At 44.1% G+C, this 26,557-nt stretch overlaps 1 protein-coding gene across 1 annotated transcript in view; it reads left to right on the forward strand.

Moving 5' to 3' along the window:
* The window catches only part of LYST (lysosomal trafficking regulator), a 591,077-nt gene that overhangs the window by 202,621 nt on the left and 361,899 nt on the right, over positions 1-26,557 (forward strand). Inside the window, exon 16 of the mRNA XM_077289098.1 lies at positions 3,978-4,223. Within this exon, the coding sequence (XP_077145213.1) occupies positions 3,978-4,223 (246 nt within the window). The remainder of the gene's footprint in view (positions 1-3,977; positions 4,224-26,557) is intronic.

Here is a 26,557-nt window from a genome sequence, read left to right on the forward strand (position 1 = left end):
AATAGTTCAGTGGTGAGATTTAGCTTAGCACTGTGGATAAATAATTTTGTATCTTACTGTAGACAAAGTGGAAAAGGGAGGTTATTGCTTCAACTAGTTATCTCACAACCTAACATGTTAGGGGGGAAAATGTGTCAGTTTCTGATATGCAGAAGGAAGAATTTTGTAATACATGTCTCCATCTTTATTGTAATGTGAGACAAAATAATTGGAAAGAAGAAAAGGAAAAAAAGGGAATAAATTCTGATTATTTTTTTTTATCTGTGTACTTTTCCTGTCTAAAATTATTTTGAAAAACCCTAAACTTTGTCAAATGCTAACAGATTGTTGGTTATCCAGGTTAACCAGGTCAGTTACTAGTTTGAAATAAAGATCTTTCTCCAAGTCAAAATGCCCAGCTTTGGCTCTTCTTTTATTCCAGCCTCTCCTCTGGCTAAACTGATTTTTTTTCTTTTTATTTTATATCCGACATACAGTTCCAGAGATATGAGACTTTTTATTTAGAGTTAATGATTATGATTTTTATCAAGGGTGGGCAATTAATTTTTCCAAGGGCTCACATAAGAGATTGTGAAGGGCTGAACCAAGTCCCCGAACTTAATTCTGCTTATTATTGTTTTATATTTATTTTTATCCCTTAATATTAAGCAGAATTAAAGATGTTGACTAGTGCTGCTAATACATCAAAGAGCAAAAGGGTAACAATGTTTAGATCTTACCGTACACTACAGCTTCGAACATGAAACTACCATCATTTTATAGACCGTGATCTTGGATATCTCATACATAAATTTCACTTGTAACTATTTAGCATATAATTTATTTATGCAGATTCTTGTCACGTCACTGCATTGTTTTACTGTTTATTGTTTTACTGCAAAAAAATGTATTTCCTGTATACTACAAATTACAACCTGTCCTCACATTCCCTAATAGCTCGGTGTGTTATTAGGTTAATTCCCAAGTGAAGAGTCACTGGTTCCAATTGAGGAACAGCCATGAAGAAGATTTCCAAAGAAATGAAATAGCATCATCCAGCTCATTGATAGCGCTCTCTCAGCCAAGAAAATTGCCAAACTGCATCATGTGAGTGCCATGACAGTTGGAAAAATATGAAATGAAGTCTATCCTTCCATGCAACAGCCAAGAGATGGACATCCAGGCAAAATATTCAACAAGTCTTCTTATAACAAGGTCTAGGAGTTCTGGCTTGACAAACACAGCAGTGGAGGTTACTCATATGCTTCGTATTAGTGAAATCACTGACGTCTATGTAAGCACCATGCGACACATATTACACAAGTCTGGAATGGTGGCCCAAAAAAAGGTGAATAAGCCTCGAATTCGATATCATTATAAGAAGCGTCTGTTTGAGTTTGCAAAAAAGTGCGAAAAGTGGACAGAATATTGGAAACAGGTGATTACGAGATGAGATGAAAGTCAATAGACTAGGGTCTGATGGGTGCAAATGGGTCTGGACGAAACAAGAGAAAAACAATAATGGATCGAGAAATTGAAGGAACTGTCAAGTTTGGTGGAGGAAGCCTGGTGATATGGGGTTGCTTCACAGCCAAAGGCGTTGGATAGTTGACCAGGATAGATGGCGGTCTCAATGCTGAGCTATGTGTAAGTATCCTACAAGACGAGTTACGTTGTTGTACACTTGAGTACTATGGGTATAAAAAGGATAACATAGTTTGCCAGGACAATAACCCGAAGCATACGTCGAGATTGATAAACAAAATGGTTCAATGACAAAGAAGTAGAGGTGCTGGATTGGCTTTCACAATCCACAGATTTCAACCCAATCGAACACACTTGTGGGTAGAGTTGAAGAAAAAGCTGCATACATACCCAAGTGAGTCATCTAGTATGCACCAACTTTGAGAATGTGTAGAAGAGACCAGGGATCAGATTTTGGTTGAGACATCCTTGTATCTGATTGAGAGCATGCCCAGAAGGATTCAGGCTGTGTTGAAAATCAAAGGTGGCTTTACAAAATACTAACTAAATAATAAAAAAATAAAATTCACATTTTTGGAAGCAAAACAGTATCAATTCAGTGACATGACAAGAATCTGCATAACTAATCATATGCTAAATAGTTGCAAGTCAAATTTATGTATAACATAGCCAAGTTGATTGTCTATAAAATGATGGTTGTCCCACGTTCAAAGCAGTTGTGGATGGTGAGATATAGAGCCGGAAAGTCAAAAGTTAAAAATATTGTTAGTTTTGCTTGTCAATGTATGTTAGGCTGGAATCACACTAGCATAGGATATCTGATTCTATATGCTAAAGACACTCGGCTCCAGCTCTGCTGCGAACGGGAGCCGAGTGTCGGTGTGCTGTGCTCCAATCCTTTTGTGTGAGAGAATCACAGTAAAGGTGCAGAAGAGATGGTGACAGAAAAACTAATTTCTCCATCTCCTCCATGGCCTGACGCGCCATATATCGGAATGCACTGGGATGACATCCGAGTGCAGTCCGATGTCTCACTAGCAGCCATAGACTTGTAAGGGGGCATGTGAGCCGAGTCTCACTGTCAATTGCAGCATGCTATAATTGTACTCTCATATCCAATCAGCAAGAGAAAGTAATCGCACATGTGACCTGTCCCATATTATAACACTGAGCTGAGTGTTATGCAATGTTTTATCGCATAGCACTCTGTCGTGTTATACGGTAGTGTGTCTTTGACCTTACAGTAGGTCTTATTGTAACATGTATTCTTACATGTGGAATATAATTTACTGCTTTTTGTAAGGTTTAAAGAATATAAAGTAGTAAATCATACTGCTCCTGTTATTCAGTCCTCGTATTTTGATCAACAGCTCCAAACACAGTATGATTCCTCCACAGTCTCCACATAGTATCATGTCACCACAGAGCCCCTCTCAGTAATATGTCCCCTCAAATAGTATGAGGTCCCCACAAATCCCCCCATCCAGAAACATATCCCCAAACTGCTTTGTTACACAGTATTCTATCTCTATACAGTCCCCAATTCAGAATTATGTCCGCACACAGCCCCATTGCATAGTGTTATGTCCCTACAAAGGCCCCATGCAGAATGTTGTCCCCACGCCATCCTGTTACACAGTATTCTGTCTCCACACAGCCCCCAATTCACCCTTACCTGACCCATTTGCTCTGCAGCTTTGGTCTGCGCTGTGTACTGAGGCACAACTGGGATAATGTAGTTATAGTGAAGTCATTGCTCCTGCTGCCCCCTCAGACGCTCGGGCTCAAGGATGGAAGAGGGTTCCGTGTCCCAACATTTTTTTCACTGGTATTTGCTTCCTGAGGGTACAGATACCAGTGAAAGTGAGATGCCGGGCAGTGGACAGCTGTGTGTTGCGGCACATCTTTGCATAAACCCCTTTGGCTGTCCCAGTCCATGGGCCTCCCAAGAACAGCCAAAGGGTCACATGTGGCCTGCGGGCTGCCCTTTGCCCAGTTCTGACATGACCCACAGGCTGCTATTCGTAATTACTAGCGATGAGTGAAAGTGACTGGATATGGTGTTATCCGAGCATGCTCGTGTGCTAACCGACTGGCTTTGGTGTGCTCGAAAAATATGTTCCAGACGCCGCAACTGAACAGCCGCAACACGTGCAGGGAATCTCTAACAAACAGGCAATTTCTGCATGTGTTGCGGCTGTCTAACTCGAACATATTTTTGAGCACGACGAAGCCACTCGGTTAGGACACACGCATGCTCGGATAATGCCTTACCTGAGCACGTTCGCACATCACTAGTAATTACCTTGTGAGCAACAGCCCTTGGTAAAAACCATGAAATTGGTACTTATTAAAAAGTCCCATATCTCTGAAACTATATGGCGAAGTAAAAAAAAACAATGCTCAGGGGAACAGGAATACAATTTCAGGAAAGCGGGCCACTTTTGATCTTGTGACAGGTTCTCTTAAAGTGAAAATGTGATTGCAAAGTATAACATTTTTTGTTGTCCTAGGAAAATCTTGCTATTGTGTACAGTATGGAAAATCCTGCGACTTACACAATTTATGAACCAGTAATAAGGATGAAAGGATTCTTGAAAACCACCCCATCTCAAAGACCATTTAGCACAAAGGAAGTTACAAGCAAATCCTTGGATTCTCAGTCACTGAAAATGATATTTCCATGCACTGAAAAAAATATTCAGAGTGTTCTGCATGAGATTGGAGGAATTGGATCAATTGTGTTTCTTTTTGCACGGGTTAGTTATTTTTCCTTCCACCGCAAAGTTTTAAAAATGAATTATAAGCATAATTGTTAATTTGTAAGTGTACAAGGGGATCGCGCTAGGCCTGAACCCATAATTGATATATTTATATTGAAAGGAACCCGTCATGTTTCCAGGCATGTACAGGGGTTGTGCAGTCTGTGTACCTGCAGGTTTTGCTGGTTTCTGAGCTGGGATCGGAGGGTACGTGTGTGTTGGGCATACTCCCTGCCAGAACCCGACTACGGGGCGAGGCCACATCCACTAGTCGTGTTCTGGCCGGAGTATGCCCAACGCACACGTACCCTCTGATCACGGCGAATCATTGCAGCTCACACTGAGTGCGCTGGGAGATTCATAAGATACATAAGAGTGACTGCAGACTTAGCAATTTAAACCAGACAACCCCTTTAATAATGTTACAAAGCAGTCTGGTGCTGTACTGAAGGTGTGGCTGTTGGGAGAAAATGACCTTTTTCCTCCTGGGAGCTGCTTGCTTTCAGTCATATAGGTGTGCCCGGAGCTGCGTCAGTCACCACTCAGTAGACAGTGAATTGCGACTGTAAGCACCCAGTTTTTCGTTTTGCAGAGCTGTAAGAGGGTCAGGGAGTGCTTTCTGTGTGCTGAGCGTTTCCTGTAGCTGCTCCTAGCATGACTTTATGACTGAAAGCTGGCAACTTCCAGGAGCTATAGAGTCAATTTTCTCCAGGCATCCACACTGTCAGTACGGCGTCCGGACTGCTTTGAAATGCTTTCTAAGTTCAGGTTAACCCCCGTATCGACAGGTTAATAGCATATGGGAACATGACAAGGTACCATTAATGGTTTTCATTAAATCTAGAAAAAGTTTTTTTCTAATTGCACAGCTTAAATAATCAGTTTCACTTTTATTCACTTACATGGAATATGTCAATATGGTTTTACCTCTTAATCTGAGAGCAGTATAATGTATGGGTAGAGACCCTGGTGCCAGCAATGTGTCAGTTACCGGGCTGTTTGGTTGGTGTAGTTTTTATAATCTCCCATTGATAAAACAGTGATTTTATGGCTAGAGGACTAGTAAGTCTAGTAACCATTTTCACAAGCTCTGTATAACTTCTGCCCACACCACTGATTGGCAGATTTCTGCCTATGCACTGTGTACACAGCAAGCTACCTATTAGTGCTGTGGGAGGGTTTATATAGAGCTCTTCTTTCAGAGAACTAGTAGATCTGCAGCACAGAAAACGGGGCTTTTATTAAAATGCATGCAGCCTGGTAAGTGATACATCTCTGGAATCAGGGTCTCTGCTCCTACATCATGCTGATCTCAGATGGGGTAGCAAAAAATCTTGTGAAAGATTTACTTTAAGGCTTCATTCGCACATCTGATTTACACTTATATGTGCTGTCCACTTGTTTCCCCTGACAGCACACTGAATAGAAGTCACAAAAATATCCAATACAGTGTTGTTCCTTATGCACACACACCATAGCTTATTCTAAATAGTTACTTTAAAGAACAGTTACGGTATCCTTTAATTTGTTTGTCACTGATCCAAACTTAAGAATCAATGGATAAATAAAAGCTGGCTATCTGCTTCAGTTTGTAAAAATGGGTGAGGAATAAATAACAAATGCAAAACGGATGCAATATATCAGTAAAGGACGTATAAATGTGTGTCTGTGTCACACTGATCTTACAGACATTGCCTGGGTACCTATGTTGGCTTTAGGTGCCCAACTAGCAGTGACAATGGAGAAAATGTATTCATACAATCCCACAGAAATAGGCACATTAACCTTTCCGCTCCAGACCTACATTGTCCAGACCTACATTGGAATGGTGCGGATTGCTGTAGGAACCATGTATGGAGAAATAGCATTATAGTAATGGTGACTGTCGTCTCTGATGGACAGACCATACACTGATAACACACTGATCCAATACAATGATGACAGTGGTACCATTTTTTCACGAACGTGTTTAAAAGGACTCGGCACTGAATGTCCTGTCGCTCGATGCTTCTTGGCGGGGCCAATCATCTTCCCACTTACCTGTTTTCTCTCTATATCCACCATTCCTTATTTGATTGACAGCTCAGGCTTCATGAAGCTAGAGAAGGGTAGAGATAGTCCAGATCCTTATACAATAGCTAAGGAATAAAGACCAGGCCACCTCCCCCGATCTGAAAAACAAAGAAGCTGGTGGCAAGTCTGTTCATATTAGTCATCTTTAGAGCGGTGATACACATATATATCCCGCCAGGCGGGAGAAATGTCAGTAAAAAGCCGAAGTTAAAATCAAGACTAGCCACTAAGACACAGGGTCTGTGATAAACACGCTACCACATGTGTAAACGCACAACCATCATTCAAAAGTGACCAAAACATCAGCCAGAAAGCATTGGTACTGAGATGTGGTTTGTGGTCCCCACCTGCAGAACCACTCCTTTATTGAGTGTGTCTTGATAATTGCCAATAATTTCCATCTGTTGTCTATTCCATTTGCACAACAGCATGTGAAATTGACTGTCAATCAGTGTTGCTTATGTGGTGATACGCTACCTGAGTGTGTTGGGGGACACTCACTTGGCATAGGATTCAAGCATTCAGGCACGGTACCTCACACAAATCTGGTCAAATCTGGTTTATTAAACTTCATAAACCACAAGACATACAGTCTATTTCATTATGTCCATGAACTTATCACGACCATCAGTCTGTTCATGCAGCAGATAAACTTATCTGCCATATATTACAATCCCCTTGTCCGGGGTTACTTTTCAGGAGTTCCACTCCTCATGCTGACTTCACGTCAATCCCAGGTCCTCAACACAGACCGTCCAGGTCTATGGTCTCTAGGTGCTTCCAGGACGACTCCACTTCCAGGAGCCTCCAACACTGACCGTCCAGGTCCACGGTCTCTAGGTGCTTCCAGGATGACTCCACTTCCAGGAGCCTCCAACACTGACCGTCCAGGACCTACAGCACACAGGCTACTCTGCAGTGTCCAGCCAGGACACATGGAAGTCTGTCCACACTTGCAGACTACCAAACACTCACACCATGTGCTACACACACTTCCTTTACATAGGTGTAACCACACCCAGGTACCTGTCACATGGCCAGTCAGGTGAGCGTGACATCACCACAGGTCCTTAAAACACAATCCATCTTAGGTGTTCAGACACGCCTCTTTGGGTGGGTTTGTAGGTGACTGGACCCACCCATCTCTCCAATCACCTGGAAGCCTTCCCAATGTAAACAAATCCCTCAGCAGTTGATCTGCTTGAGCAAAACATACCCAGGCTTCCATCACAGGGCCACCCACCTCTGTGATACATATCGGCCATTCACAACACTGCCAGTCACTGTTTCATCACAATTCTGCTTCCAAGTGCATCTTGAAGTGCACAGACAGCGCCCCCTGGCTGTAACATTGGTCACTGCACCACACTTCCTAAGTGGACAGTCTGATTTTACAGAAATTTGATTTACTTGGAGTTATATTCTGTTGTTTAAGTGTTCCCTTTATTTTTTGAGCAGTGTATAATCATTTTTTTAGTTAAAAAATTACAAAAAGGAAAATGGGCTGATGCAAAAGTTTGTCTACTCTTGGAGCTTTGTGTGCTCAGATAACTTTGACCAAGGTTTCAGACCTTAATTAGCCTGTTAGGATTATGACTTGTTTGCAATCGTTAGCAAAGGCCATATTTGACTATATAAACATAAAGATGAATGACCTCGGGGAGATCAAAACATCCAACACCGCGGAGACACCATCACGTGTTTCTCAATGCAGAACACTGCCCCCATCCCTTAAGAGAAATATGCAAATGCATGTAGAAAAGCCGCTGAATCACTGCCTTGAGAAACACGTGATGGTGTCTCCGCGGTGTTGGATGTTTTGATCTCCCCGAGGTCATTCATCCTTATGTTTTTAGTCCTTTCACTAGGCACTGCTCCTAATAGCCAGTTTCCTACTCCTACCCCGAAACAGCTGTCTGTGGATCGATACCATGTTTTGGCATAGGTGGTTTTCCTTTATTGGATGCTGCCCTTCCCGTGGTTGTTCCTTCCCCGTGAAAGACCTGGCTATTCATTGCTTGCGTTGAGAAACACGTGATGGTGTCTCCGCGGCTTTTCTACATGCATTTGCATATTTCCCATAAGGGATGGGGATATTTCCCATAAGGTTCTGTATCACTGCGTTGAGAAACACGTGATGGTGTCTCCTTGGTGTTGGATGTTTTGATCTCCCCGAGGTCATTCATCCTTATGTTTATAGTCTTTTCACTAGGCACTGCTCCTAATAGCCAGTTTCCTACTCCACACTGATGAGGGGCAAATACCCCGAAACAGCTGTCTGTGGATGGATACCATGTTTTGGCATAGGTGGTTTTCCTTTATTGGATGCTGCCCTTCCCGTGGTTGTTCCTTCCTGGTGAAAGACCTGGCTATTCATTGCTTGCATTGAGAAACACGTGATAGTGTCTCCGCAGCTTTTCTACATATATTTGACTATATAGACATGTTAAACTAAGGTTTGTCCTATAATTAGCATAACCGGTGTCTACAAACTTGTAATTAGTATGTCTGTGTATTTAGAGGGTGAAAAGTAGTCAATGTGCTGTTTGGTATCGTGGTGTGAACCACACTGAAAATAGAGCAAAGACCACTAAGGAGATATTATAAAGAAGCTTATAGACAAACAACATGTTTAAGGTTAAGGCTTCAAGACAACTTCTAAACACCTTGATATTCCTTTTTTTAATTGAAATATAATTTATTACAATCATTCATCAAAACATAAAAAAGTACCGTGTCACAGCCCAGTGCAAAAATCATTCTACATCAATCGTAAATAGCATAAGCATATAGTGAAATGCAGAGGCAAGCCTACACAAACATTTCACTTCTATGGTACACGAACACTCAAGCTGAAAAGGAAAAGCAAAGTCCAACAATAAAATGCAACAAGCCGAATAGGGAAGGAGTAATTGGGAGTAGGGGATGGCAAAGCAGAAAATCAAAGGCCCAAAACTTTATTAAAAGACAACACAGATGGACGCAAGAGGGGGAGAAGAGGTTAATCTTCATCGTCGTTGTCATCATCTGGACCATCCAAAATGGAATAGTTGTCTGAGCAGGCTATGGAATAGCCTGCCGTAGTCACGGATGGACATGCTGTCCCTCTGCAAAATAAGCTGTTTCCTGGCAACCCAAACAGTGCCTTTAAAACAGATCATAAGGTGTTTACCACTAGGAAGAGTCCATAAAGTACTGACTGGTACCCTACGCTCCTCCTGGGGACACGGTTCCTCAGGATGTCCTCCAGGTCAACCAGCAGGCTCTGTGAAAGAGGAAATCCCAAAGGATGTGCAGAGATGTTTCTTACTCAAAGGGGCTCTTTGGTTAGTGCTGGGTATTGCACAAGTTTTGTGCATGCATAAATGCCTGAACAGGCAGCCCGCCCTATCTCGCCATCCACAAGTCCTTTTGCTCATTAGTCAACCTGTTCGATAACTCATTAGTCCACATGGTTTTAAGCAAGTCTGCATGGAGTTCTGGAATGGACTCCTCCTCTTCTTTAGCTTTGATGAGTTTGCGGAGAGTCATTGGCATCCACAAATTGAGCTTGAGTCGCCCCAGCTGGTGTTCTTTCATGAACAACGTCTCCGCAGAACCAGGAAGTCATTCAGTTGTAGTAGTGGGTGCCTGTCCTATTTGTCCCAGTTGAGCCTCCTCCAAAGAGGAAGTAGGAAGAAGCGGGACACGGATCTTACCATTGAACCTATCTTGCAGAGTTTGTTGAACGTAATCAGAAGCAATGGAGGTCTGCAGAAGAGTGGAGATAATCGATATGCCCTTCCCACTGTTACATGGCTCCTTGTACATCACAGTCCGCTTCACTCTGTACATCTTAGAACACCGGATAAAGCAACACACAGTCCTGGTAATATCCCTGCAAACAGTGATGAGGTTGATGGGGTGAGAGAGACCTGGGTAGAGTACTGCAGAATGGGCAGCACCCCGTTATGCAGGACCAGGGTTTTACCCCTTCAAGTGTGGAGTTTGAGGCTTCACAGTTTGATCCTTTGGTTTACTTTAGCCAAACGTTTTTTCCAAGACTTGAGGGCTGCTCCTTTCTTCTCAAACCAGACTCCAAGAACTTTGGTGAAATCTGACTGGATGTTGAAGGGGAAGTGGGCAGAGGAAGCCGTTTGCCAGTCTCCGAAGACCATTTCCCTGACTTCCCGCAGTTGACTTTAGCCCCTGAAGCTTGTCCTAACGTCTCACAGGCCTGGTCTCACACCTTCCTGATGTTTGTTACTTCAGTTGCACATTTTATTCAGAAGTTTAAGGTCTATGGGACCATAGCCAATCTACTTGGGCTAGGCATCAAGAAGGGAAAATTGATGACAAATTGAAAAGGTGGATAATACTAATAGTTGACAAAGGCATTTTCATTATTTTGTGATTTATTTATTTTTTCTGTTGAAGGAAAATTTAAAAGCAGTATCTGATTTTCATTAGTTGATAATTAAAAGTAAATTTACTTTTGTAAGTTTCAAGTCATGTCTGTCAAAATTGTACATCTTAGAACACCGGATAAAGCAACACACAGTCCTGGTAATGGCCCTGCAAACAGTGATGCGGGTGATGGGGTGAGAGAGACCTGGGTAGAGTACTGCAGAATGGGCAGGTTTTTCTTACTTGTAACAGAAGGGTACCAACAATTTTAACCCACCTCAGAAAGTGCATTTTTCTTTGGCGGCCATGTCAGATAATCTGTAGTCAACCCCTCTTTCCTTTTTTCTTTCTTATGTTAAAAACAAAATGGGGGGAATAAAGGAAACATAGAATCTTATCTTTTTCGCATTGTCTCGCCTTAGTCCCATAAATTACCATGTCATGGGAAAAATTCTAGGGAGTCATTTAATAAGATAGTAAAAGATTGAATTTTTAGCTGGGTAGTATTACTGTTGTCTGTAGGTGTTTCCCATAGAGGTGCAAACGCTGGACTAGTTGACAGCTGTGAAGCTTTAGGGGTATCTTTTGGGGACCAAGTGAAGCTTTTCCAGACTTCATACTGAAAGGAGGTCAAGGTATAGTTGCAATTTTCATGAGAAAAAATCATGTGTTTAATGCCCTTCTTCTTTGGATGGTAGATTGGGTGATGTCTGCAATTATTTGGACTTTCTGTTCTCCAATCATAGTAACATCTTTGTTCTATCCAATTTGGATTAGACTTTGTCTTTTGGAATGTTGTCTTGACTAATATATCACTGGATAAGCCTAATGGGGCCTTGATAAGGCCCTGTGAATGTGGTTAATTCCATAGTAAATTCACGAGTATTATACTGATTCTGGAAGTCCTTGGATGTGGAAGTTGAAACTTTGTGAACAGTTTTCCCAGTCTTCTATTTTGGCTTTAGCCATTTCTACTTTATCAGAAAGATCTGTGATGTAATCAGCATTCTGATTTACCTTGGATGTTCGTGCATGTAGTTTTGATTCTATAGAGTCTGTACGATAAGCCAAGGCTTTAAACTCTATATTTATACCTGTCGTTAACTTGGTGTAGACCTTGTTCAGTTCTTGCTTAATAAGTTAGAACTCCATTAGCAAGAATATTCTAATGTTTGCTAGTGAAGGTATACCCCTGTGTCTCTTGCTTAACCCCTTAGTGACAGAGCCAATTTGGTACTTCATGACCGAGCCAATTTTTACAATTCTGACCACTGTCACTTTATGAGGTTATAACTCTGGAAATCTGTAACAGATCCCACTGATTCTGAGATTGTTTTTTCGTGACATATTGTACTTCATGTTAGTGGTAACATTTCTTCGATACTACTTGCAATTATTTATGAAAAAAACAGAAATATGGCAAAAATTAAAAAATTTAGCAATTTTCAAACTTTGTATTTTTATACCCTTAAATCAGAGAGATATGTCACAAAAAATAGTTAATAAATAACATTTCCCACATGTCTACTTTACATCAGCACAATTTTGGAAACAAATTTCTTTTTTGTTAGGGAGTTATAAGGGTTAAAAGTTGACCAGCAATTTCTCATTTTTACAACACCATTTTTTTTAGGGACCACATCACATTTGAAGTCATTTTGAGGGGTCTATATGATAGAAAATAACCAAGTGTGACACCATTCTAAAAACTGCACCCTTCAAGGTGCTCAAAACTACATTCAAGAAGTTTATTAACCCTTTACGTGCTTCACAGGAACTGAAACAATGTGGAAGGAAAAATGAACATTTAACTTTTTTTTGCAAACATTTTACTTCAGAAACATTTTTTTAAAAAAAACAGAAATTTAACCATAAATTTTGTTGTGCAATTTCTCCTGAATACGCCGATACCCCACATGTGGAGGTAAACCACTGTTTGGGCGCACCGCAGAGCTTGGAAGAGAAGGAGCGCCGTTTGACTTTTTCAATGCAGAATTGGCTGGAATTGAGATCGGATGCCATGTCACGTTTAGAGAGCCCCTGATGTGCCTAAACAGTGGTAACGCTCCACAAGTGACACCATTTTGGAAACTAGACCCCTTAAGGAACTTATCTAGATGTGTGATGAGCACTTTGAGCCCCCAAGTGCTTCACAGAAGTTTATAACGTAGAGCCGTGAAAATAAAAAATCGCATTTGTTTACACAAAAATTTGCCCACAATTTCTTATTTTCACAAGGGTAACAGGAGAAATTAGACCACAAAAGTTGTTGTGCAATTTCTCCTGAGTACATCTATACCCCATATGTGGGGGTAAACCACTGTTTGGGCGCACCACAGAGCTTGGAAGAGAAGGAGTGCCGTTTTACTTTTTCAATGTAGAATTGGCTGGAATTGAGATCGGACACCACGTCGCGTTTGGAGATCCCCTGATGTGCCTAAACAGTAAAAAAAAAACACAAGTGACACCATTTTGGAAACTAGACCCCTTAAGGAACTTATCTAGATGGGGGTTTAAAGTGCTCACCACACAAGTGCTTCACAGAAATTCATAAAGTAGAGCCGTGAAAGTAAAAAATCCTTTTTTTTTTCCTCAAAAATGATTTTTTTAGCTTGCAATTTTTTATTTTCTCAAGGGTAACAGGAGACATTGGAGACCAAAATCTGTTGACCAGTTGGTTCTGAGTATGCTGATACCCCATATGTGGGGGGGGCACTGTTTGGGCACCCATCGGGGCTGGAAGGGAAGGAGCGCCGCTTGGAATGCAGACTTTGATGGGATGGTCTGCGGGTGTCATGTTGCATTTGCAGAGCTCCTGATGTACCTAAATAGTGGAAACCCCCTACAAGTGACCCCATTTTGGAAACTAGACCCCCCCAAAGAGCTTATCTAGATGTGTGGTGAGCACTATGAACCCCCAACTGCTTCACAGAAGTTTATAATGTAGAGCCATGAAAATAAAAAAATCATATTTTTTCCACAAAAATGATCTTTTCACCTCCAAATTTTTACTTTCACAAGGGTAACAGGAGAAATTGGACCCCAAAATTTATTGTGCGATTTATGCTGAGTAGGCTGATACCCCTTATGTGGGGGTAAACCACTGTTTGGGCGCATGGCAGAGCTCGAAAGGGTAGGAGCGCCGTTTTGGAATGCAGACTTTGATAGAATGGTCTGCGGGTGTTATGTTGCGTTTGCAGAGCCCCTGATGTGCCTAAACAGTAGAAACCCCCCACAAGTGACCCCATTTTGGAAACTAGACCCGCCAAGGAACTTATCTAGATGTGTAGTGAGAACTTTGAATGCCCAAGTGCTTCACAGAAGTTTATAATGCAGAGTCGTGAAAATAAAAAATATTTTTTTTTTCCACAAAAAAGATTTTTTTGCCCCCAAGTTTTTATTTTCTCAAGGGTAACAGGAGAAATTGGACCCCAAAAGTTGTTGTCCAATTTATCCCGAGTACGCTGATGCCCCATATGTTGGGGTAAACCACTGTTTGGATGCACGGCAGAGTTCAGAAGGGAGGGAGCACCATTTGACTTTTTGAGCGCAAAATTGGCTGTCGTGTTTGGAGACCCCCTGATGTACCTAAACAGTGGAAACCCCCCAATTCTAACTCCAATCCTAACCCCAACACACCCCGAACCCTAATCCCAACCCGATCCATAATTCTAATCACAACCCTAACGATAATCACAACCCTAACCCCAAAATAACCCTAATCTCAACACTAACCTCAACACTAACCATAACCCTAATCAAAACCCTAAATCCAACACACCCCTAATCCTAATCTCATCCCTAACCTCAAACCTAACCCTAATCCCAATACACCACTAACCCTAATCCCAACCCTATCCTTAACCCTAATCCCAAACCTAACCCTACTCCCAAACGTAACCCTAATGCCAACCCTAATCCTAACCCTAATCCCAGCTCTAACCCTAACGTTAGCCCCAACCCTATCCCTAACCCTAAATTTAGCCCCAACCCTAACCCTAAATTTAGCCCCAACCCTAACCCTAAATTTAGCCCCAACTCCTCTAGCTGCCGGCTGGCAGATCATTGCGGGTGCACTGGGCATGCGGCCGCCATTTTCTTACCAGATGAAGAAGACGGCGGGCAGGAGGAGACGCAGGAGGACCCAGTGACACCGGTGAGTATAACAGGGTCCCCGAATCCCCTTATTTCTCTATCCTCTGATGTGCGATCACATCAGAGGACAGAGAATGACACACCGCTTTTTTTTTTTTTTTGCGGTCGCCAGTAAACAGTTAATTACCGGCGATCGCAAAACAAGGTTCGGTAAAAACCAACCCCGATCATGTTCTTTGGGGTCTCGGCTACCCCCAGCAGTCGAGACCCCAAAGATCTTCCGGGTGCCGGCTGGCGGGCGCACTACGCATGCGCCCGCCATTTTTTGGCCGGAGCAAGATAGCGGCGCCACGAGGAGCACCGGGGGAGACAGGTGAGTATCGGGGGGGGCGATCGGGGACCCCATTTCTCTGTCCTCTGATGTGCGATCACATCGGAGGACAGAGAAATTAAATGGGAAATCACGTTTTTTTTTTGTTTTTTTTGCGACCGCCAGTAAATGGTTAATTACCAGCAATCGCAACCCGGGGGTCGGTAAAAAAAACCCGAATGTTCTCTGGGGCCTCGGCTACCCCCGTAACCGAGACCCCAGAGAAAATCCGACTCTGGGGGGCGCTATTCACTTTTTCCACAGCGCCGTTATATAACTGCGCTGTGGTTTAAGTACCCTTAACTGCCGCCGTTAAAAGGCGTATCGGCGGTCGTTAAGGGGTTAAAGCACTATATCAGTTGTTGCTTGATCCAGTGATGGTACTGGAGATAGCGATGGGCTGAATAAGTGTGATTGTGGACTTCTGCTGTTATAGATGGGCTACAAGGTGGTGCTTATGAATGGGACTCTAGTAAGGCTAGATCTGATTGGGGTTCTGCACACATCTTGAGGGTCATCAGAAACCTCTTTGACTAACTGTTTTTGGTCAGGTACTGGAGAGGTGAATTGTTCAGCAGTCTTTTTTGGCAAAGCTTTTCGCCATTTGGTGGCACAAGAAACTAATTTATAATAAGAGAAATAATGGTAAATAGGATGATGTGTCACTTGCTAATGATTGCTCTGTTATCTTAGAGACAATACAGAATTCTTGTTTTGCATATTAACTGTAAAGCTCCACCTGCCACATACTGCTCACAGTGACACTGTATGGTGATCATCACAATAGTAAAAAAAAGTTATAGTCCCATGGTCCATGGGTAGCAGATGTAAGTAGAAAAGGACTCTACAGTCCAATTTTGAGGAGTACTGTAGCCACGAGTGGCGCAACTTGTCGAATCCTCTTTAATTGTATAACCAAAACTTTTAATTGTACCTGATAACCAAGCCAAATAATCACGTAATTGCCTGCAATTTCCATTATTGTCAGATAGCAGTAGAGTGTTATGCCGAGTAAAATGTAAAATGCTGCTTGTTTTAACCTGAGGTATAGGTGTTGTAAGGCGGCCACCAGACAGTTCCTTGAGGGGACATATGTATCATCAAGGTTTGTAGCTTTGGTAATGTAAGCTCGGGAAAGCATGCTCCAGCACGTATAGTACTGAGAGAGTTAATGTTAATAGGGCATATCAGGGTCGAGTTTTACTAGCAGTCATAGATGGGTGGAAGTGGCTATTCACATCCCCACCCGAGTGCCTCAGTTTTGCAGATAAAATGTAGACTAAGTGTCTCATTCAATGTCTGGGTCTGGAGATTTGTAGATCTCCTGTCTGTTGGTCTGTGCTAAGGTCTTAAGAATTTGACACTAACTTGATCGGGTGAACCAGCAATCTTGTAAGGACCATTTATTTTGTGTTTTCACTTTGCGCCAGAAAAGGCTGTTTTTTTAATTTGTTTTTTTGAGCGGTTTATGCAGTCTTAATAAACCAGCCTGGACATTTTAGTGAAACCGTTTTCCTGTGCCTACCTCAACCACAGCTGAGTGAGTAAAATCTTATAATTAGTGCTAGAAGCACAGGCACGAATACCGAGGGGCAGTGTGACTGCCACAGATATACCGCATGTCGTGGGTAAAAGCGATTGCAGGAACACGGGTAGTGACGACAGACAGCATGGAGGAGCTTATCAATCACCTGGTCTAGGTCCAAGAGCAGCAACAGCAACAACAAGTAAATCGACAGAAGCAGCTAGCGCAACATGAAACAAACTGTTGGTGCAGCAGCTCCAACTGTTAGAATCTGTTTTGGTTTTGACCATCTGCCATCTTGTTGTGGTTTTCTGGCTGCTGGTCTTTTTCCCCTGGTGCTGGGTTGTCTTAGGTCAGGTGATTTTATCACCCTTTATTACCCAGCACCTGCCTCCCATTCCTTGCTGGACAACAGTGTTAATCCGCTAGAGTTCTAGCTAGGTCCTTTGATAGTTTTCTGTGTTTGATATTGTGCAGTTCTGGAATCTCTGGTTCTGCTATCCTTAGTTTCTGTTTTCAGTTGGTTTCTGAAGCCGTCTCGGTGTTTTCTATTAGGAGGTGACCTGTTTTTATACCCAGTCCTTAGATCTTTCAGGGACCTCCTTCCCCCTATCTATAGGTTTTTGCTTGAGATTAACCTAGGATCGTCGGTGGGTCTATTCGCAAGGAATTGGTCGCCCACTCCATCGTAGGGTATCAGCCTAGTCTCAGTGCAGGGTCAGTTTTCCCCCTTTTATTCTAGTTCTGTGTTGCAGTTCCGTTATACCAACAGCAGCAGCAACAGAAAGTGCTTGCACACCTGATAGAACTTCTCGTAGAAGCCGTTTATGGGAGGCCGGCAGCCCCCTCCCCAAGTCCAGGTGATGATTCACACGTGAGGAAGACTGTTAGGAGAGCATTAGATAACCCTGGGTGGTGATGATGAAGCATTCATGACAGTTTTTGAAAGGGAGGCGGAATGGGAATGGGAGAAATTGCCTTTGGAGCAGTGGGCAGAGGTTCTGGCGCCATATTTAACTGGGAAACCAAAGAATGCCTACTAGTATCTGGCCTTGCAGGATGCAAAAGGGTATACCAAATTGAAAACTGAGATAGCTTAGGAGTGACTATGACTGTAAGGGTGCAACAGGTGCACCTCTGGGTATATTGCAGTGACAAACCTCCCTGGTCCCAAATATTCGCCCTGCTACATCTGGTCCAAAAGTGATTGCAATCTGAATATTCCTGCACAGATGGTGGAGAGGGTCGTCATCGACAGGTTCATACACTCCCTAACAAAGCCGATGCAGTCCTTGGTTGCCCAGGGAAATTCCTGTTGTGCCGATGACTTGGTGAGTCTGAATGAAAGGTACCAGGCAGTTGAGATTTCCTTGGTGAAGCAAGGGGTCTTAGCATCTCCATACTGGGGTTTCCAAAGGGGGCTGACACCCAAAAGAGGGAGTCTAGAGCCGCATCTGGGGGGACGTCCAAGAGCCCTGGATGCACCTGAGTTGTTGTCAAAGGCCCCATCGAATATTGTAATTTGTTGGAGGTGTTATAACCCAGCTCACATAGTCGCCAATTGCCCCACGTCCACCGAGCCAATGAACTGCAGCATAGGACAGCACTACTCATATTTTGCATAACTTGCCTGCAGTTCTGTCCCTCAATCGGGCAAGGGACAGCATGTTTGCCCCATGTCAGTGAACGGCGTGCAAATGACTGGTCTGTTGAACTTTGGGAGTTTGGTAATCCTAGTGAGTGCCTCAATTCCTCATCGGCTGATTCCTGGGAAAATGGTGGGTGTCTACTATATCCATGGGGACGCTAAAGACTACCCTGTCACCCAAGTGGTTATAGACACAAACTGTGGCACTGAGTCCCATGTGGTAGGCGTAGTAGAGGACCTTTTGCACCCTGTTATTATAGAGCTTGACTTTGTTTTGTTTTAGGACTCGTGCACGAAAGGGAAGACTCCTGGTTGCACGTATGACAGCCAGTTCACTCCTAAAGAAACCTCTTCACAGGCCGTAGCCAACAGGTTTCTCTTTTGTGTGCTTGTTGGAGATGAGGATGAGGCAGCATCCCCAGAGGCTAACAACTCTGAGCTGGACGTGTCCCAGAGGAAACTTAGGGACTTAACTCTAAAAGGGGCGTTTGATAATGTGTCTTTACTTAATGTTGTTGCTCAAGACCTGGGAGCTAACACCTGATACCTGTATTTTGCCATGAATGGGGAGTCACTATTTTGGGTCACCAAGCTGAGATGGGAGTTAATCGAGCAGTTACTGGTGCCAGGGCCATACAAGCGTAAGCTGCTAGACATGGCCCGTACACATGTGTTAGGTGGTCATCTGGTGGTAGAAAAAAACTCAGGAATGAGAAAAAGTGAATTATTGTAAGTCCTGTCTCACCTGCCAGCTGACCTTCCCAGTGGCTCACTTCCGTAGCCCCTTAGTGCCATTGCCTATCATTGAGATGCCATTTGACTGCATAGTCATGGATCTAGTGGGACCCATTGTCAGGTCCGCCAGAGGTCATCAATATATCCTATACTCTAATGTTGCTGGACTATGCTACATGGTATCCGGAGGCTGTTCCTCTATGAAACTCATCCACTAAGTGTATAGCCTAACGGTTCATATGTTTTCTAGAATGGAGTTGCCTAAGGAGATCCTAATGGACCAAGGGTCCTCATTTATGTCAAAGGCGATGAGGGAGATGTGAAAACTCGGGACCTCAGTCTACCATCCAAAGATGGATGGCTTTGTGGAAAGGTTTAAGAAAACCTTGAAGGCCATGTTGAAGAAGGTCATAAAGAAGGACGGCCAAGACTGGGACTGTCTATTGTTGTACCTTCTGTTCTTCATCAGAGAAATCCCACAGGCCTCTACTGGATTCTCCCCTTTTTAACTGTTGTATGGCTGACATTCCCGTGAACTCCTGGATGTCACGAAGGAGACCTGGGAAGCGGAGTCTACACTATTATGTTGGGCTGGTGGTTAGGAGCACTAGAAATGACCAGATGAGCAAACTAGCAATACAGGACGAGCTCTGGGAAGTGGGAGCTCTGCTGACCGCAACCCCTAATCCTATCACAACAACTAGAAATAGCCGTGGAGCGTTCCTGACTCTGCCTAGACGCCTCTTCACAGCCTAAGAGCTAACTACCCCTAAAGATAGAAAATACAGCCTACCTTGCCTCAGAGAAATTCCCCAAAGAAATAGGCTGCCCCCACATATATTGACTGTGAGTTAAGATGGAAGTCACAAACACAGGAATGAAATAGGTTTCAGCATAGGAGGCCAGACTGAACTAAACAGACTGAGGATAGAAAAGGTATCTTTGCGGTCAGCATAAAAAACTAACACAAAACCACGCAGAGTGTGCAAAAGAAACCACCGCACCGACTCACGGCCCGGTGGTGCCACTCTGCATCCCAGAGCTTCCAGCTAACAAGATTAAATATGATAGCAAGCTGGACAAAAACACAGTGGTAACAAATAAGCTAGCAGGGACTTAGCTTTTGCTGAAGTAGACAGGTCATCTGAAAGATCCAAGAGAACTGAACCAGTACTAGGACATTGACAGCTGGCATCAAGTAACGATCTGAGTGGAGTTAAATAGAGCAGCCAGCCAAGGGCTGAACGAGATCAGCTGGAGAAAGAATCTCAGAACCAGCAGCTCCACTCACAGCCACCAGAGGGAGTCCATGAACAGAACTCGCCGAAGTACCATTCATAACCACAGGAGGGAGCTCGAGAACAGAATTCACAACAGTACCCCCCCCTTGAGGAGGAGTCACCGAACCCTCACCAGAGCCTCCAGGCCGCTCCGGACGAGCCAAATGAAAGGCACGAACAAGATCGGCAGCATGAACATCAGAGGCAACTACCCAGGAATTATCCTCCTGTCCGTAACCTTTCCACTTGACTAGGTACTGAAGTTTCCATCTCGAAATACGAGAATCCAAAATCTCCACCACATACTCCAACTCCCCCTCAACCAACACCGGGGCAGGAGGATCAAAGGAGGGAACCATAGGAGCCACATATCTCCGCAACAACGACATATGGAACACATTATGGATGGCGAAAGAAGCTGGAAGGTCCAAACGAAATGACACAGGATTAATCATTTCAGAAATCTTATAAGGACCAATGAAACGAGGCTTAAACTTAGGAGACGAAACCTTCATAGGAACAAAACGAGACGACAGCCAAACGAAATCCCCAACACGAAGTCGGGGACCAACACAGCGACAGCGGTTAGCGAAACGTTGAGCCTTCTCCTGGGACAATGTCAAATTGTCCACCACGTGAGTCCAAATTTGCTGCAACCTGTCCACCACAGAATCCACACCAGGACAGTCCGAAGGCTCAACCTGCCCTGAAGAAAAACGAGGGTGGAAACCAGAATTACAGAAAAAAGGCGAAACCAAAGTGGCCGAGCTGGCCCGATTATTAAGGGCGAACTCAGCCAAAGGCAAGAAGGACACCCAATCATCCTGATCAGCAGAAACAAAGCATCTCAGATATGTTTCCAAAGTCTGATTGGTTCGTTCAGTTTGGCCATTTGTCTGAGGATGGAAAGCTGAAGAAAAAGACAAATCAATGCCCATCTTAGCACAAAAGGACCGCCAAAATCTTGAAACAAACTGGGAACCTCTGTCCGACACGATGTTCTCCGGAATGTCATGTAAACGAACCACATGCTGGAAAAACAATGGAACCAAATCAGAGGAGGAAGGCAATTTAGGCAAAGGTACCAAATGGACCATCTTAGAGAAGCGATCACAAACCACCCAGATAACTGACATCCTCTGAGAGACAGGGAGATCTGAAATAAAATCCATGGAAATATGGGTCCAGGGCCTTTTCGGGACCGGCAAGGGCAAAAGCAACCCACTGGCACGAGAACAGCAGGGCTTAGCCCGAGCACAAGTCCCACAGGACTGCACAAAAGAACGCACATCTCGTGACAAGGAAGGCCACCAAAAGGATCTAGCCACCAAATCTCTGGTACCAAAGATTCCAGGATGACCAGCCAACACCGAACAATGAACCTCAGAGATAACTCTACTAGTCCATCTATCAGGGACAAACAGCTTCTCCGCTGGGCAACGGTCAGGTCTATCAGCCTGAAACTCCTGCAGCACCCGCCGCAAATCAGGGGAGATGGCAGACAAAATTACCCCCTCTTTGAGAATACCAGCCGGCTCAGGAACTCCCGGAGAATCAGGTACAAAACTCCTTGAAAGGGCATCAGCCTTCACATTCTTAGAACCCGGAAGGTACGAAACCACAAAATTGAAGCCGGAGTAAAACAGCGACCATCGAGCCTGTCTAGGATTCAACCGCTTGGCAGACTCGAGATAAGTCAGATTCTTGTGATCTGTCAAGACCACCACGCGATGTTTGGCTCCTTCAAGCCAATGTCGCCACTCCTCAAACGCCCACTTCATAGCCAACAACTCTCGATTACCCACATCATAATTGCGCTCAGCAGGGGAAAACTTTCTAGAAAAGAAAGCACATGGTTTCATCACAGAGCCATCAGAACCTCTTTGAGACAAAACAGCCCCTGCTCCAATCTCAGAAGCATCCACCTCGACCTGAAACAGGAGCGAAACATCTGGCTGACAACACAGGGGCAGAAGAAAAACGACGCTTCAGCTCCTGAAAAGCCTCAACGGCCGCAGAGAACCAATTGACCACATCAGCACCTTTCTTGGTTAAATCAGTCAATGGTTTAACAACGCTAGAAAAATTAGCGATGAAGCTACGGTAAAAATTAGCAAAGCCCGGAAATTTCTGAAGGCTCTTCAGAGAAGTAGGCTGAGTCCAATTATAAATGGCCTGAACTTTAACAGGGTCCATCTCGATAGTAGAAGGGGAAAAAATGAAGCCCAAAAATGAAACCTTCTGAACTCCAAAGAGACATTTAGACCCCTTCACAAACAAGTTATGAGCACGAAGGACCTGGAACACCATTCTGACCTGCTTCACATGAGACTCCCAATCGTCCGAAAAGACCAAAATATCATCCAAATATACAATCATGAATCTATCCAGGTACTTTCGGAAGATGTCATGCATAAAGGACTGAAACACAGATGGAGCATTAGAAAGCCCGAATGGCATCACCAAGTACTCAAAATGGCCCTCGGGCATATTAAATGCTGTTTTCCATTCGTCGCCCAGTTTAATACGCACAAGATTATACGCCCCTCGAAGATCTATCTTGGTGAACCAGCTAGCTCCCTTAATCCGAGCAAACAAATCAGACAGTAGCGGCAAAGGGTACTGAAATTTGACGGTGATTTTATTAAGAAGGCGGTAATCTATACAAGGTCTCAGAGAACCATCCTTCTTGGCCACAAAAAAGAACCCTGCACCCAACGGTGACAACGACGGGCGAATATGCCCTTTCTCCAAGGACTCCTTTATATAACTCCGCATTGCAGCGTGTTCTGGCACAGATAAATTGAACAGTCGGCCCTTCGGAAACTTACTACCAGGAATCAAATTAATAGCACAATTGCAATCTCTATGAGGAGGTAGGGCACTGGATTTGGGCTCATCAAATACATCCTGGTAATCTGACAAGAACTCAGGGACTTCAGAAGGATGGGAAGACGAAATAGACAACAATGGGACATCCCCATGTACCCCTTGACAACCCCAACTGGATACAGACATTGATTTCCAATCCAATACAGGATTATGGACCTGTAGCCATGGCAAACCCAAAACGACCACATCATGCAGATTATGCAACACCAAAAAGCGAATATCCTCCTGATGTGCAGGAGCCATGCACATGGTCAATTGAGTGCAGTACTGAGGCTTATTCTTGGCCAAAGGCGTAGCATCAATTCCTCTCAATGGAATAGGATACTGCAAGGGCTCCAAGAGAAAACCACAGCGCCTGGCAAACTCCAAGTCCATCAAATTCAGGGCAGCGCCTGAATCCACAAATGCCATAACAGAATAGGACGACAAAGAGCAAATAAGAGTAACGCACAAAAGAAATTTTGGCTCTACCGTACCAATGGTGGCAGACCTAGCGAACCGTTTAGTGCGCTTAGGACAATCAGAGATAGCATGAGTGGAGTCACCACAGTAAAAACACAGCCCATTCTGACGTCTGTATTCTTGCCGTTCAGCTCTGGTCAAAGTCCTATCACATTGCATAGGCTCAGGCTTCTGCTCAGAAAACACCGCCAAATGATGCACATTTTTGCGCTCACGTAAGCGTCGATCGATCTGAATGGCCAAGGACATAGACTCATTCAGACCAGCAGGCGTGGGGAATCCCACCATAACATCCTTAAGGGCTTCAGAAAGACCCTTTCTGAAAATTGCCGCCAGGGCACACTCATTCCACTGAGTAAGCACAGACCACTTTCTGAACTTCTGACAATATACCTCCGCTTCATCCTGACCCTGACACAAAGCCAGCAAAATTTTCTCTGCCTGATCCACTGAATCTGGTTCATCATAAAGCAATCCAAGCGCCAGAAAAAACGCATCTACATTACGCAATGCAGGATCTCCTGGCGCAAGGGAAAATGCCCAGTCTTGAGGGTCGCCACGTAGCAAAGAAATAATGATTTTTACTTGCTGAATGGGGTCACCAGAGGAGCGGGGTTTCAAAGCAAAAAACAGTCTACAATTATTTTTGAAATTCAGGAACTTCGATCTATCCCCAGAAAACAAATCAGGAATTGGAATTCTGGGTTCTAACATCGGGTTCTGAACTACATAATCTTGAATGCTTTGTACTCTTGCAGTGAGTTGATCCACACAAGAGGACAGACCTTGAATGTCCATATCTACACCTGTGTCCTGAACTACCCAGAGGTTAAGGGGAAAAGAGATACAAAACACACTGCAGAGAAAAAAAAATGGTCTCAGAACTTCTCTTATCCCTCTATTGAGATGCATTAACACTTTGTGGGCCAGCTGTACTGTTATGTTGGGCTGGTGGTTAGGAGCACTAGAAATGACCAGATGAGCAAACTAGCAATACAGGACGAGCTCTGGGAAGTGGGAGCTCTGCTGACCGCAACCCCTAATCCTATCACAACAACTAGAAATAGCCGTGGAGCGTTCCTGACTCTGCCTAGATGCCTCTTCACAGCCTAAGAGCTAACTACCCCTAAAGATAGAAAATACAGCCTACCTTGCCTCAGAGAAATTCCCCAAAGAAATAGGCAGCCCCCACATATATTGACTGTGAGTTAAGATGGAAGTCACAAACACAGGAATGAAATAGGTTTCAGCATAGGAGGCCAGACTGAACTAAACAGACTGAGGATAGAAAAGGTATCTTTGCGGTCAGCATAAAAAGCTAACAAAAAACCACGCAGAGTGTGCAAAAGAAACCACCGCACCGACTCACGGCGCGGTGGTGCCACTCTGCATCCCAGAGCTTCCAGCTAACAAGATTAAATATGATAGCAAGCTGGACAAAAACACAGTGGTAACAAATAAGCTAGCAGGGACTTAGCTTTTGCTGAAGTAGACAGGTCATCTGAAAGATCCAAGAGAACTGAACCAGTACTAGGACATTGACAGCTGGCATCAAGTAACGATCTGAGTGGAGTTAAATAGAGCAGCCAGCCAAGGGCTGAACGAGATCAGCTGGAGAAGGAATCTCAGAACCAGCAGCTCCACTCACAGCCACCAGAGGGAGTCTATGAACAGAACTCGCCGAAGTACCATTCATAACCACAGGAGGGAGCTCGAGAACAGAATTCACAACACTACACCCTACAGAAGTGTAATCGAACATGTGGCCCAGATACAAGAGAGTATTTCCAAGGTGATGCCCATTGTGAAAGAACACCTCTTCAAAACACAAGAGGCACAGTCGAGGATGTACAATAGATTGACAAGTGTGAGATACTTCAACCCTGGGGATTGGGTACTGGTGCTGGTACCCACGGTGAAGAGCAACTTCCTGGCCAAGTGGCAGGGCCTCTGAAATATTTGAAAAGCTAACTATAAAGTCCACTAACCAGGGAAAAAGCCCTACCTGGTGTACCATGTCAATCTGATTAAGCCAAAGCGAGATAGGGAGCTCATGGCAGCTCTGTGTTTGGTTACTAGGTCTGAAGCCGACGTGAAACAGGTTAAGGTGCCAGAGTCACCGTCACATGCCCAAAAGCAACAGTGCCGAGATTTGTTACATCGGAACAGAGACCTCTTCTCAGAACTATCGGGTTCTACTCAGATCATACAGCAAGAGATTGTTACAAACCCCCATGTCCATGTAAGCTTTAAACCGTATCGAATTCCCGAAGCTTACCGAGAGGTGATCTCGAAAGAGGTGAAGCCGATGCTGAGCCTGGGAGTCACTGAAGAGTCCAAGAATGGCTGGTCCAGTCCTATAGTTCTAGTGCTGAAACCAGATGGAGAATGGTGGTATTGCAATGGCTATAGGAAGTTGAATGAGGTCTCCAAGTTCGATAGATACCCAATGCCCCATGTCGATGAACTGATTGAAAGGCTAGGGCCGACCCAGAATATTACCACTCTTGACCTCACAAAAGAGCACCAGTCACCTTCCAGAGAGCCATGGATCCTAACAAGAGGTACTCAGCAGCCTTACTGGATGACATTGTGATCTTCAGCCAGAATTGGGGAAGCGATCTGAGCAAAGACCAGGTGATACTTGATGCTCTACGAAAGGCTGAGTTTTCCATAAACCTGGAGAAATGTGCTATGGGAAGGGAGAGGGCTAAATCCTTGGGCTATATCGTAGGCCGAGGCGAAATAAAGCCCCAAATAAATAAAGTCGATGCAATCCATATTTGGCTACAACCCATCTGAAAGAAGCAGGTCGAAGCATTCCTGGGCTTCGTGGGCTATTACTGCCGGTTTATCCCTAACTTC

The sequence above is a fragment of the Ranitomeya variabilis genome, chromosome 2 (assembly GCF_051348905.1).
Source record: "Ranitomeya variabilis isolate aRanVar5 chromosome 2, aRanVar5.hap1, whole genome shotgun sequence".
Lineage (NCBI taxonomy): Eukaryota > Metazoa > Chordata > Amphibia > Anura > Dendrobatidae > Ranitomeya > Ranitomeya variabilis.